General features: G+C 38.9%; 1 protein-coding gene across 7 annotated transcripts in view; it reads right to left on the bottom strand.

The window, feature by feature from the left end:
- rptor (regulatory associated protein of MTOR, complex 1) overlaps positions 1–13514 on the bottom strand; it is a 292822-nt gene that overhangs the window by 49677 nt on the left and 229631 nt on the right. For 5 of the 7 annotated variants that reach the window (XM_067459440.1, XM_067459443.1, XM_067459441.1 and 2 more), the window contains 3 exons: positions 11168–11286; positions 3872–3975; positions 3352–3568 (listed from right to left, as the gene is read on the bottom strand). In XM_067459440.1, coding sequence (XP_067315541.1) covers positions 3352–3568; positions 3872–3975; positions 11168–11286 — 440 coding nt within the window. The remainder of the gene's footprint in view (positions 1–3351; positions 3569–3871; positions 3976–11167; positions 11287–13514) is intronic. The other 2 variants (XM_067459442.1, XM_067459445.1) reach the window with 1 other exon arrangement.

Genomic DNA, 13514 nt, shown 5'->3' with positions numbered 1-13514 from the left:
AACATAAAGTTTCATGATTTAAAAATAAAATATAAAATGTATATTTTTTTACATTTTATTTTTTAAAAACAATCAAAAAGATATGTTTAAAAACAAGAAGGGAAAAAATTACAAAAAATGTTTCAATATAATTTTCACAAGTTGAAATTTAGATGTTAGGGTTTAGGACAGCCACCTTCCAATTGAAAGTACCCTATAAATGATGATTTTATATATACAAATCTTACTGATATTTTAAATGTTATAGTGGGTTTCAATAGATAATTGAAGGATCTTAGTAAACATCTAAAATTTGAATAATTAAATGCTTTTAAAACGTGTTTTTTGGATGGAGGACAGCAGTTAGCACCAATTCTGTAGAATGACCCATCTACGGTTGTATTTTGTATATTTGTATGACAACACTGGCAGGAAATAATATTAACTTTGACATTTGTCATACTGATGTACAGTATTGTTCAAAATAATAGCAGTACAATGTGACTAACCAGAATAATCAAGGTTTTTCGTATATTTTTTTATTGCTACTTGGCAAACAAGTTACCAGTAGGTTCAGTAGATTCTCAGAAAACAAATGAGACCCAGCATTCATGATATGCACGCTCTTAAGGCTGTGCAATTGGGCAATTAGTTGAATTAGTTGAAAGGGGTGTGTTCAAAAAAATAGCAGTGTGGCATTCAATCACTGAGGTCATCAATTTTGTGAAGAAACAGGTGTGAATCAGGTGGCCCCTATTTAAGGATGAAGCCAACACTTGTTGAACATGCATTTGAAAGCTGAGGAAAATGGGTCGTTCAAGACATTGTTCAGAAGAACAGCGTACTTTGATTAAAAAGTTGATTAGAGAGGGGAAAACCTATAAAGAGGTGCAAAAAATGATAGGCTGTTCAGCTAAAATGATCTCCAATGCCTTAAAATGGAGAGCAAAACCAGAGAGACGTGGAAGAAAACGGAAGACAACCATCAAAATGGATAGAAGAATAACCAGAATGGCAAAGGCTCAGCCAATGATCACCTCCAGGATGATCAAAGACAGTCTGGAGTTACCTGTAAGTACTGTGACAGTTAGAAGACGTCTGTGTGAAGCTAATCTATTTTCAAGAATCCCCCGCAAAGTCCCTCTGTTAAAAAAAAGGCATGTGCAGAAGAGGTTACAATTTGCCAAAGAACACATCAACTGGCCTAAAGAGAAATGGATGAACATTTTGTGGACTGATGAGAGTAAAATTGTTCTTTTTGGGTCCAAGGGCCACAGGCAGTTTGTGAGACGACCCCCAAACTCTGAATTCAAGCCACAGTACACAGTGAAGACAGTGAAGCATGGAGGTGCAAGCATCATGATATGGGCATGTTTCTCCTACTATGGTGTTGGGCCTATTTATCGCATACCAGGGATCATGGATCAGTTTGCATATGTTAAAATACTTGAAGAGGTCATGTTGCCCTATGCTGAAGAGGACATGCCCTTGAAACAGTTGTTTCAACAAGACAATGACCCAAAACACACTAGTAAACGGGCAAAGTCTTGGTTCCAAACCAACAAAATTAATGTTATGGAGTGGCCAGCCCAATCTCCAGACCTTAATCCAATTGAGAACTTGTGGGGTGATATCAAAAATGCTGTTTCTGAAGCAAAACCAAGAAATGTGAATGAATTGTGGAATGTTGTTAAAGAATCATGGAGTGGAATAACAGCTGAGAGGTGCCACAAGTTGGTTGACTCCATGCCACACAGATGTCAAGCAGTTTTAAAAAACTGTGGTCATACAACTAAATATTAGTTTAGTGATTCACAGGATTGCTAAATCCCAGAAAAAAAAAATGTTTGTACAAAATAGTTTTGAGTTTGTACAGTCAAAGGTAGACACTGCTATTTTTTTGAACACACCCCTTTCAACTAATTGCCCAATTGCACAGCCTTAAGAGCGTGCATATCATGAATGCTGGGTCTTGTTTGTTTTCTGACAATCTACTGAACCTACTGGTAACTTGTTTGCCACGTAGCAATAAAAAATATACTAAAAACCTTGATTATTCTGGTTAGTCACATTGTACTGCTATTATTTTGAACAAGACTGTATACTACTTGGAGTTTCCTATTGTTACTGTACTAGCATCTTGCGTTGGATCTAGACAACACAGGGGATATTATCGTTAATGTTGCCTCACTAAGAAACTTCCAGTTTAATCAGAAATTGTTAAAACAGTCAATAAGTGGTTAAAATCACTTCTTACTGCTTGTGGGATATAGTTCGAATAGCCCCTTCTCCAGTATCAGACGCTGAGTGAAACCTGCTATATAGTCCAGGTTAGAAAAACTGTCCGTGGTTAAATGGGCCGAGCAAACAACTTTTAATTAAATTGTTGCGGTATCAGATTATAGATAAACATGCCTGTTGACAGTTTTGTTGTGATGAATGTTTCACGGTATGAAAAGTATTGTTGCGGTATTGTTGTGATGGATGTTTCAATGGTGTGAAAAATCCCCTGCACAACCTGAAACATAACATCTATTTCCATGATCTGCCATTTTCGCTCCCCTCGAGTGACGCATGCACTGCCGTATACAAATGTTGGGGGCGTACATATTAATGATCCCCAGCGATTGCGTCACAGATGGCGTTCACCTGAAAATCGCCTGTTTTTCCGCGGTGTTTTCCACAAACAAGATTTACATATGAAGGAGGGAATAAGGATGTTTGAGACTAACTTTATGTGATATCCATGTACTGAACTCTTGTTTTTCAACTATCCCATTGTTAATTCAATTAATTCAATTTTTCATTCTAGGGCACCTTTAATGCAAATTTAATGCATCCTTGCAGAATATACACAAACACACATTGATTTCATGATTATAAAATACTGATTTTAATTCACTATTATATATCAAATTATTTTTGAAAAAAATATACATGTAATTATTTTTATTGTATTTAGATTATTTTAGATAAAGTCGAGAGAAAAAAAACAAAAAACAAGACAGTTTAATTTTTCTATGCAGTAGTTTGCTAATATACAACAAACAATGCAGCATGTCTTTTTCTATTGTAATCTCTCTTTTAACTGCTTTAACTGGGGACTACTGAGCTTTTTATGGTTTTATGGCCATACAAAATTACTAGAGAAAACACACAAGGCCTGGGGCACAAAGCTTGGTTTCAGTGTTATATCCTCACAAAGTTGAAACAAATTACTACTACTGGTCTAAACCATAAACAAGGCTGCCACAAAATAAGAAAAGAACATTGCTGCAAAATATAGTTTTTCTTAAATAATAATTTGACATGGCAAATAAACAACACAGAAGGATGGAGGAAGATCTGTAGGAAACAATATCCCTGCTGTACCTGATCAGGGCCCTTGTCAAACATCTTCCTGGTTCGTGGGAACTGCTGTGAGTGGGGCGCCTGACCGCCCAGAGTTGGTGTGTATGGTGGCCGAGAGGGCGGCACCTCCCGGACCGGTGGTTTGGGCACTTCATTGGTGAGGCTGGAGCTGGAGGCACCGGGCATGGGAGGAGATCCGCTGGAGGGAGATGAAGAGCGTTTGGATCTGTGGGAAGCACTACAACACCAACAAGCAGGGCCGTAACAGACAGATTAATGTGCTGCAAAAGAACAGGGTCAGCATGCACTGCAATGCTGCATGTTAAAACAAAATGAACAGCCACAGCCAATAAACTAACATATTTCAAAAAGTATGGGACGCTATTTAATAGATGCAAAGAAGAGTAAAATAACAAGCAAAAGCTATTACATTCTGCCATTAGACTTGTTATTTAAAAAAAAAAAATCATCCCGGGTGACTATATGGCCCCGCTGCTGATTTTAATTTATTTAAATACATATTTAAGTTTGAGTAACTCACCCTGCTTGATGTATGAGTGTTCCTTTGCTGGTGGGACTGGCAGGCGCTGATTGAGTCAGAGATCCTGAGTCCAGAATCCTCTGTGTGCGAGCGTTCATGGTGGCCTGATGCGAGAAGCAGTGAAGAATGTAAATGTATTATAACAATGTTGTGCATCCTGGTCCTGATTCCATCAAAGCAGCAAAAATTCCTTCTACCAGTGATGACTACAGTGCCATTTCAAGGTTTGATAGCTAAGTGCTAAAACAAAAATTCCTGGTGGCTCTGTAGTAAAACCAATAGAGTTAATGTATGCAAATATAAAGTCTCTTTGAGCTGCAACCCTAGAGACAAAAGCAACAGCAACGCTCTTCCTCATAACTCGAATCACAACCTAAAAGGGTAAAAATTCAGGACACCCAGAAAGTTTACTTATTTGCTTCATCAAAATTTAGTTAACAATCTCATCCTCTCATCACCATCTGGAGAGATGGTCTAATCTGATTTTTATGCTAAAGCCTGCAGGAAAGTGAAAGAGAGACATATTCATCATGACTGAGAAGACAGTCATCGCGGCAGATCAAACATGAAAATGCTTGTGTTTGTGTCCCACAGATTCATTAAGCTAAAAAAGAAAAACAGATATGAATATTGAGAGAGAAAATATATGATGTGGATTATTAAAAATGTAAACAATAAACAAACAAAGAGACTGGAGGAAAAGAGAATAGTTTATATTATTTGGTCTTATATACATAAGGCTAAATAAATTAGATAAAAATAAATAAATAGTCTATTTTCTTATATATGTTGTAGAACCCCATAAAAGAGAGACAAAATCTACATGTGTCCGCTAAAGTGTCGCATCACATCAGCTTTCTACATTCTTAATGAGATAGAGATTCCTATCACCAGTGAAATATATACTGTACTTTTAGTGCTAGTTTGAGTAAATGTCTGAAGTCAGAACAGGCTCAGATGTGTGTGTGTGTGTGTGTATGTTTCATTTTGCACTGATTGGACTCAGCAGGTCTATCTGAGTATCACTGCACAAATGTCAGTGTGACAAATTGGCACTCATTGTCACCTGCTGCTCCGGAACTTAAGAAAGGTCAAAGACAAAACAAGCTGAGTCTGATTATTAGAAATTTACAACATGACCCTCTGCTCAAACAACCTCCAAAAGTTCTGCAATCATGGTTTAGAGACTTTTTAACATTAATCACTGATCAGTGTCTAGCTTAAAAAAAGAATAAAAAAACCAAGATTTGTCCCAGTTTTACATTAAAGTGCTAACATAAAAATAAAAAAGACACCATTAAACCATGCTTCACAAGCCATTGTTAGTCGTTTGATTGCAACTGGGCTCAAGCTGATGCAGACATGATGCAAAGAAATCAAGCCAGAGTGTCTGATAACTCTGTCTACCCCTCCCCACTCTACAGTTTGAACTAACCAAAGATTATACTGACAATTTAAAGATTTGACTTAAAAACATAGCTCAGCAAGGTGTACGCATGATTAAAATAAAGAGTTTATATTAATAAGCCTGCATTACCTGTGAATTTTCCAAAGTCACTCTACAGCTTTCTTACGATGGTGTCATAGTGAGATTGTTTTCTAGAAATAAAAAAAACCCAGCTTGAAAGAGATTTGATGACAAATCTACTTATTAGTAAAGTGTCACATGTGGTTCCCCCCCTGAGAACCACATTTAAAGCGACTTCTAAGATGGTGCATATGGCACAGACATGAAAGTATATTTTTAGAGTAAGTTCTGGAAGATGTTAGCCTCAAAATTCATATGAACTTACATGAACGGAAACCGAAAAATGTGGCCATATGATGTGTATTCCACTGTTGTTAACTAATGTACCTGTTAACCCTTGAGCAATGCAATGTTAAAGAAGCACTTTGAAAGTGTAGCCTGCAAATCTACTATCAACTCAATTTAAAGAAGCTATTATTTTGAAAACAGAATTAAGCTACAAAAAAAAAAGGAGCACGATGATGTAATATAAAACTGCTGATATATAGTCGCTAGTTATAGGTATAAAACAAGCCTCAAACATAGACATTTATGCAGTGCACCACAAACAATTAATTTGAATACATACCAATGAACAGCAAGTTAACAAAAAATTATACCATTTTGAACAAATAAAGAATGAATCAGACAATGAAACATCTGAAATGTTTTCTTGAAAGTGAAACTACATACAGAACAATGTAATTTTTAGAAAAACAGCTTATATGCTGATATTAGAGAAAGTAATTCGTTAGTAGACAAGTTAAACTATTTCGAAAACAGCAACTGAATTTTTTTTTGCCAAGTTAGTAATGTCATTAGTTTTATATAGATACACTGGTGCAATGCTAGCCTGGATGCCAGCCGAACCCAGCCCCGCCCACAACATTTTTAGGTCGGGCAGTTCGGTCTGGCCTTGCTCCATAGAGGAGTAATTATCCCCGAACAGAAACTGTTCAGACCAATGAAATCATCAGGGAGGGCTTTAGACGATGATGGACAGATGATCAACAGTAACATAATCATCCACGTCATCAAAGGGGCTTGGATTATATTTTTTCGAATCCTAAACGGAGAGCTTGTTTCTATATGCATTCACCTTCACAATTTTTCTCAGAAATGATGATCATGTTGGGTAAGTACTCTGTGTATCATTAAATTATGTTATTTTTTTACAACACGGGCAAAGATTGTGTATTCCAGCCTGATACCAGCGCGCATGCAGACAGGGTTGCCAAGTTTTTACAACAAAACCCACTAACTACTAGCCCTAAACAATAGCTTCTCTGGGGTTCTCCGGGGGAAAAATGGCGTTTGGGGGGTAAAATGTGTGTTATTTTGGCAAGGTTGCCGGCTAAAATTCGCACTCATGGGTCTATATATCACATAATAGTCGCTTCAACCCGCGAAAAAAAAAAAAAAAACACAGACTTGGCAACACAGTGCAGTTGAACTATGTTGACATTTGACAATGCGTCGCTTCGTTGCTCTGATTCGTTGTAGGTCTATCCAATTGATGTCTTTCCTGGTTCGGTTGAAACATGCCCCATAAACACAGCCCAATGGAGCAGTTTCAGACTCATATTCTGACTAGAATTGAGTATGACCACGTCAGGCTAGTGCAATGCAGCATATAGAAGGAGAACATTTGGCGAGTGGAATAGTGTAGTGCTCTTTCAGCTCAGGCTAATTCATTAGTGAAGTGTTATGTGCTAACACTGTGAACATGCGGGTAGGAACCGATAGGCAATTGATGAAGAGCCTCACCAGGGGACTGACACGGCTTGCACTGCAGATACTAAGAGACAGAAGCTGGCGGTGGTTATTACCTTCTTAACTTACGGCTGCCTCTCAGAGCTGCTGCTCAACATTACTAGGCCACAGGGAGCAGTTTCTTTTTAATCACATTTTCTCAATAACAAACAGGGCTAATTGTGGAAAGTTTAACAATAGCAGGTGTCTAAGTCTCAGATATAGTATGTGGGCCTGTATATTCATTTTGAATATAAATATAAGTCTTCTGGATTCTTACAAAAAGTACTGTGGCTGTACCAGGGATTTGCAACATATCCGATGGCAATAATTTAACTTTTATATATGCCATGCTATTCATTGCCATTGCTATCTAGACTCATTCACCTTTAGTTTCACTCTCTTGGACTTTCAATTTGTTTTCATCAGTCGCATGTTTCTTTGTCTTTGCTCCCTGCCACTCATCTTTTCCCATAGACACTAATCATCATCACAGCTCTTCATCATTTAGTTCTTCACCTTATATATTTAAGTTCCTCACCTTCACTTAGTGTGTTTATGCTACTTGTTTGTATTATTAGTAAACTTTTTTTTTTGTGTTAAAGTGTGTTTTGAATCTTCATCATCATTTTCTTCATGCATTCCTGCACCTTGCTGACAGAAGACTGGACCAAAATGGACCATTTTTTTTCCTTCACAGAACAATTTTGTTGTCTTGCTGTCACAGCCCCTTTGACGAAGAGACCCTGAAGTCTTTGTTCTGGATTGGGGTGAAGAATGACCACCCCATAGTCCTCCCAGACACCTATTCACCACCTGCGAACACGAAGGAATCGTGTGTGGAGAGCTACCATCCGTCAAAATGCGTCACCCAGAACCTGAGAATAAGAGGCCAGTGCTGACTCTCGCCCTGGAAGAGGAGCCCCCCAGTGAATGACTGACCAGGGGTGAGCCTATGATAAAAATGGACAAGAAAATGCGTCACCCAGAACCTGAGAATAAGAGGCCAGTGCTGACTCTCGCCCTGGAAGAGGAGCCCCCCAGTGAATGACTGACCAGGGGTGAGCCTATGATAACAATGGACGAGAGTATTTTGGTGGATTTTGAGATTTAGGACTGGCTGATGGACTTCAGTGGGGAGATATCATCTCCCAGCCTATCTCACCCCATTTCTAGTTTTTCCATCACTGTGTCTGGACAGCACTATGGACTCTATTGACCATTTATCTGTTTCATCAAAACCTTCATCGCTGATTCTAGACAGCACAGACACCTGCATGAACTATGTATTGTTACCTTTCACCTTGTCAAATCTCCACCTGCCTCCGTCACTGCCCTGCTCAACCAGTCCTTCAGTTCTGATTCTGCTACAGCTTCACCATCTCCTGTTATGCTTTCAGGTATGCATCGGTTCTTCATCAGACCGGCATCGCCTTAGTCCTCGGGCAGTCTGGCTTCACCTCAGACGATCGTCACCTTGGCCACACCTAGGCTTCCTGTGCCAGCGATGTCACGTGTCTCCAGCTGATCTCTGCCTCCGTCGGTCTCTCCCCAGTTGACGTCAGCCTCCATGCCACCTTGGCTCTTCCCTTCCTCGTTTCCACCATGGGCTGTTGTCTCTAAGCCTGTGCCGTTGAACACCCCTCATGTCTCGTCGTCCGTATTGCACCATCCCCTCATAATCTCTGTCTTCACTGTCACCTCCATAGCCCCCTCCCTTACCAACGACAAGGTAAAGTGCAACGACAGCCCGAGGAGCTTGCAACTTGTGCTCTGAATGTAGACAGCACTTTGGGCACATATCCGTGTCTTGGTGTAAGTTTGATCATATAGTCATCATTACCAAACTACATATAAGCAGTCTCTGTAGTCAGAGCATGCAAATCAACCACTCTCTTCCCACACGCCAGAGTGAGTAAAAGCGGCAAATTGAATAAGAGCACTTTCAGCAGTTCGAAAGGTGGCTCGGAAAGTGCGCTAAGCACCAGAGACAAATCCCAGACGGGTACTAGGTTAGGGCAAGGTATGCAGCTGTCTTAATCTTCTCAGCAACCCTGCTAGCAAATTGTGCTTACCTACTGAGCAACAATCACTAGGCGAATGAAAAACTGAAATGGCAGCCACATATACCTTTAGAGCTGATGGTGTCCTGTAGAAACAACAAAATGACAGACACAGCACAGGTCAATGTGTCCTCCTTTCTGGCTTTACACCAGGATACAAAGACTTCCCATTTCAGAGTTTAAAGGTATTTGGTCGACTGGGCAAAAAACAGGTCCCTCTGTAACAGAACTGGCAACATGGGAACCACAAGAAGTTCCTCTACCTCTGGAAACAATGGCTGGTTTGGCAAGTTCAGCGCAACCAGCACCCTCCCCACCCCCCAGGTCTTGTGCAGCACCAACGGCATGATTTTAATTCGGGGAAAAGCATATTTGCATTTTTTTGCCCAGCGGCTTGATAACATCCCCTTTTTGGGGAGCACTCGTCAGTGAAAAGAACAACGGGCAATGCCAGGCAAACAAATCAACCTCAATTTTCCCAAACAGGCACTAAAAACAGGTCTGCATGCAAATTGAAGTGTATAATAACTGTTTGTGAACGTGTTCACTACCCATTCTGACACCACTGACATTCTGACAAGGATCTGAAGCAGCCCACTGCCTGGCAACAAGGAGCTGCTCTCTTTTAGGGGAAGACACTGACAAACGCTGCACAAGCTAGACCATCAGTGCGCATGGGAAACACTTGTGCTGGGAACAAGAGAACGCACAGGAGTAATGCGTCGCAGGTCACTAATTATGGGCAAGGTATAAAAAGTGTTTAAAAAGTACGAGTGAAAGTGAAGAGGAAAAGAGCCCTGATGTTTGTTTTTGTTTTTAAAGCAAACTTTATTGGCAACAAAACACATACAATTCTCCCAATGTCACCTGCATCTGGCAAAGGATCATGCACACTCTCTCAGCAATGTGCAGAAACCACATATCCATCCTGTTCCTCACTGGCTGTTCCAGAGATGCCCTGTCAAGGTCCAGGTTCTTAAAAGCCTCTGTAAGAATCCTCAACAGCTCCTTATCAATAACTGCCAGAACTCAGCCAAATCACCTCCACCTTCCACAGCCAGTGCACAGTTCAGGATGGTGGAAATCCTTTAACGGAGGGTCCTGGCTGTCATTTCATCACAGAAAGAACAGACAGGCCTATCCAGCTAATCCTTTGTATGGGCATGGCCAAAGCAGAATATACACCTATTTCCTCTCCTTGATGGACATTGTGATCTGCCAGATCACAGAAGGGAAGAGACAATTAAAAGTGTTGTCTTCTTAAAAGCATAGACAGCACCGATAAATATCCAATGCTTGCTTCTTGAAGGAAAATGATTCAGAGGCAAAAGCAATGAGTGCCAAGCTATATAGTGAAATGTTTTCGGGTACAATGCAGTCAGGCATTATTCAAGGTATGGAGGATACCCCATTGCATTACCACACAACCAATTCAAAAGGGAACTCTCAATTGTGACCTTTTAATCTCACAATTCTGAGAAAAGCAATATCACACAATTACTATTTTTATTCTTGCAATCACACATTTATTTTCCACAAGATTAAAACAGATTAAAACTTGTGATTGCGAGAAAAAAAGTCAGAAATATAAGATTAAATGTTGCAGTTACCTTTTAATTATCTTACACCGTGGTGAAAACTAGCTTCCATACATATTAGACAAAATGGTTAAAGAGATGGCAAACTAATAAAGACAGTGAATAAAGCATTGTGTGCTCAGGTGTTGATGTTCACAGTGCCATCAAAATGAAAGTCCTGCTTCTGATCAAAAAACTTGACAATGACAAATTTTTATTCTGCAATACTTGTAGCACAAAATGTTATGGACCTAAATAAAATAACATAAAATAAAATAAAAGCAAAGCAAATAAAATAAAATAACACTAAATATAAATATAAGCAGATGTAGCAGATATAAATATGCAAGTGGAATAAAATGGGGCAGGTGTAAGGAGGATCCCAGGCAGTCTTTACCTTGTATGCGATGCTGTTGAGAACTTTCATGGCCAGATCAGAGACGTCTGGAAATGGATCAGCTGCAAGATGCAGTAACACCCTCCAAATCTGAGTATATACACTGTTAAACGACACTCCTGAAAAGAGAAAACACATTTAGTTGGTTTCATTTTAAATAAGGAATTATGTATTTGGTACATTTAATGAGTGCGTGTAGAAACAACTACAGTAGAGTTAAACTAAAGTTCAGATGATCCCTGTATTCCTTACAAAAAAGTACTGCCACTGTAGCATGGTACAGTGATGCTATCGGATGAAAATCAAGGTACTGAACAATTAACATTTCCATATGATAGTTACAAGAATACCAGGGCATTATGACTTGCATAGAACCAGAAATCAGCACTATTACAGCAATTTTAAACATAATTGTGCAGAGAATAAACAAACACTGAAGACATTCTCTATTATTCACTCACAGCAGTTTACACAGGACAGTTAAAGTTGTTTATGATTTTGTCAATACGTTCAAGAAAAAGGTAAAACTGAATATCCTGTACAGTCATTAAGGTCACTAATGACTTCACCTCCCTGTACCAATAAAAAGAGAGCTATCGATTTACACAAAATGAATGAGTAGATCTCATCCATCTTTCATTTAAGCTGCCATTGTCATTATCAGGATGTCATTGGCTGGTCTGGAAATTATGAGATTTCGGAAGCAGGAAAAAGCTGCGGGGACGCATTGATTTCAATCTGACATTTTCTCTCCTGTCCCTAGAGTGAATGCAACAGAAGCAGCTGACATTATCAGTCTTTTGTGTTTTTTTCTCTCAATTCTCATGCATTTTCATTCTCTCGTTGCCTGCAGCATGCCATCCCTCAGTCACTAATTTATCCTGCTCTGCACCACTCAGGTGATCAAAACACACATTCCTTCAATTACATACAGCAGCCATCCTCACCTCATTATGAGATGGTGCATCTGCAACGTGCATGTGTGCTAGCTATCCTATCAGCTGGATGAGCATATCTTTGCTGGAGTGCAGTCTATGATTTAGAAGTGTATTTGAACGTCAAGAGGCCATCAGGCAGATGAGCATATTTATAATGCAGAAAGACTGTGTGCTTTCCCTGTGGTGCTGTGTGAGAGTGGAGCTCCTCATCATTGGCATGCACAGTGTGCCTGCCATCTTAACGCATGCACAATCCAAAGCGCTTCATGAACACAGTCTCTAGGGAAACCTCCTCCACCTCGCTCTCTCTTTGTCTTTATCCACACAATAACAGCAGAGTACAGAGAGCAAGAGTTCAATGATCTGAAAGCCAATAAACTATCTTCTGACAATTACTTCTGGGACTTCAAGATTCTTATCTTAAGCAATGTTAACAGAACATTTTAATAATTTTCAACAAATCAAATCAAAACAAAACTAATTAAAATTTAGCAGCTATCACAGTTAAGAATTCAACAACCATCAAATAGTCACCTAAAGTGAGAATATATATGGGATGGGGCTCTGGCACACTCCTTTATTTTTATTGACCGATGTAAACAGAGCCATAATTTTCTACAGATGGGCATGAAATATTCAGAAGGACTGCAGTGCTGTGCTGTCACAACCTGCTACAGTTTCAAAACACACTAAGAAATGGACCCAATAATGAAGTTAGAGGTTTATAACACATTTTCTTAACCACAGCAGATTATGCCAACCATAACGTATTATGATATTATTCCAGTGCTAAAGATACCACTCCAGGGAATGTTAAATGCTCTAGCTCACTTTCCATGCATCAGCACTGGAGAAATGTATTAAGCAAAAAATAAACAAGCATTCTACTGACCATAAGATAGCTGTAACTTAAAAGATCAGACAATTACTTCATAATCTAATGAACAACATTATATTCTGGTTAATTAATCAAAGTAGTCAAAATGAATTGCAAATTAACATTTGCTAAGAAAAAATAAATCCCAATTTCCGAGGATGACTAAAAGATTATTGAACAAACATAAAAGGGTGATAATTTGTTGCATTAGATTTATTTTTCATGACTTATTCATGAATCGCCATCGACTTTTTCATGAATTGCCATTTGTTCAGGATTGCTATTATTCTTTAAAAAATGTCTATAGAGATTTGACATTTTCCATGCCAGATCCTAGAATGAGAAAAATACATTTTAAATCTTCATTGGGCAAAATGTCTCCAATAAGAAAACGATATATAACCGGTGATTATCTAATAACATCTATTCAAAGAAACAATTTTAGAACAGAATATTTATATTACAGCAACATATATTTCCATATCTTGTGCAGAACTTTTTTATTATTATTATTTCCTGACATTTTCTATGT

This window comes from Pseudorasbora parva, chromosome 12 (genome assembly GCF_024679245.1).
Source record: "Pseudorasbora parva isolate DD20220531a chromosome 12, ASM2467924v1, whole genome shotgun sequence".
NCBI lineage: Eukaryota > Metazoa > Chordata > Actinopteri > Cypriniformes > Gobionidae > Pseudorasbora > Pseudorasbora parva.
This window is presented reverse-complemented; position numbering and strand designations above follow the sequence as displayed.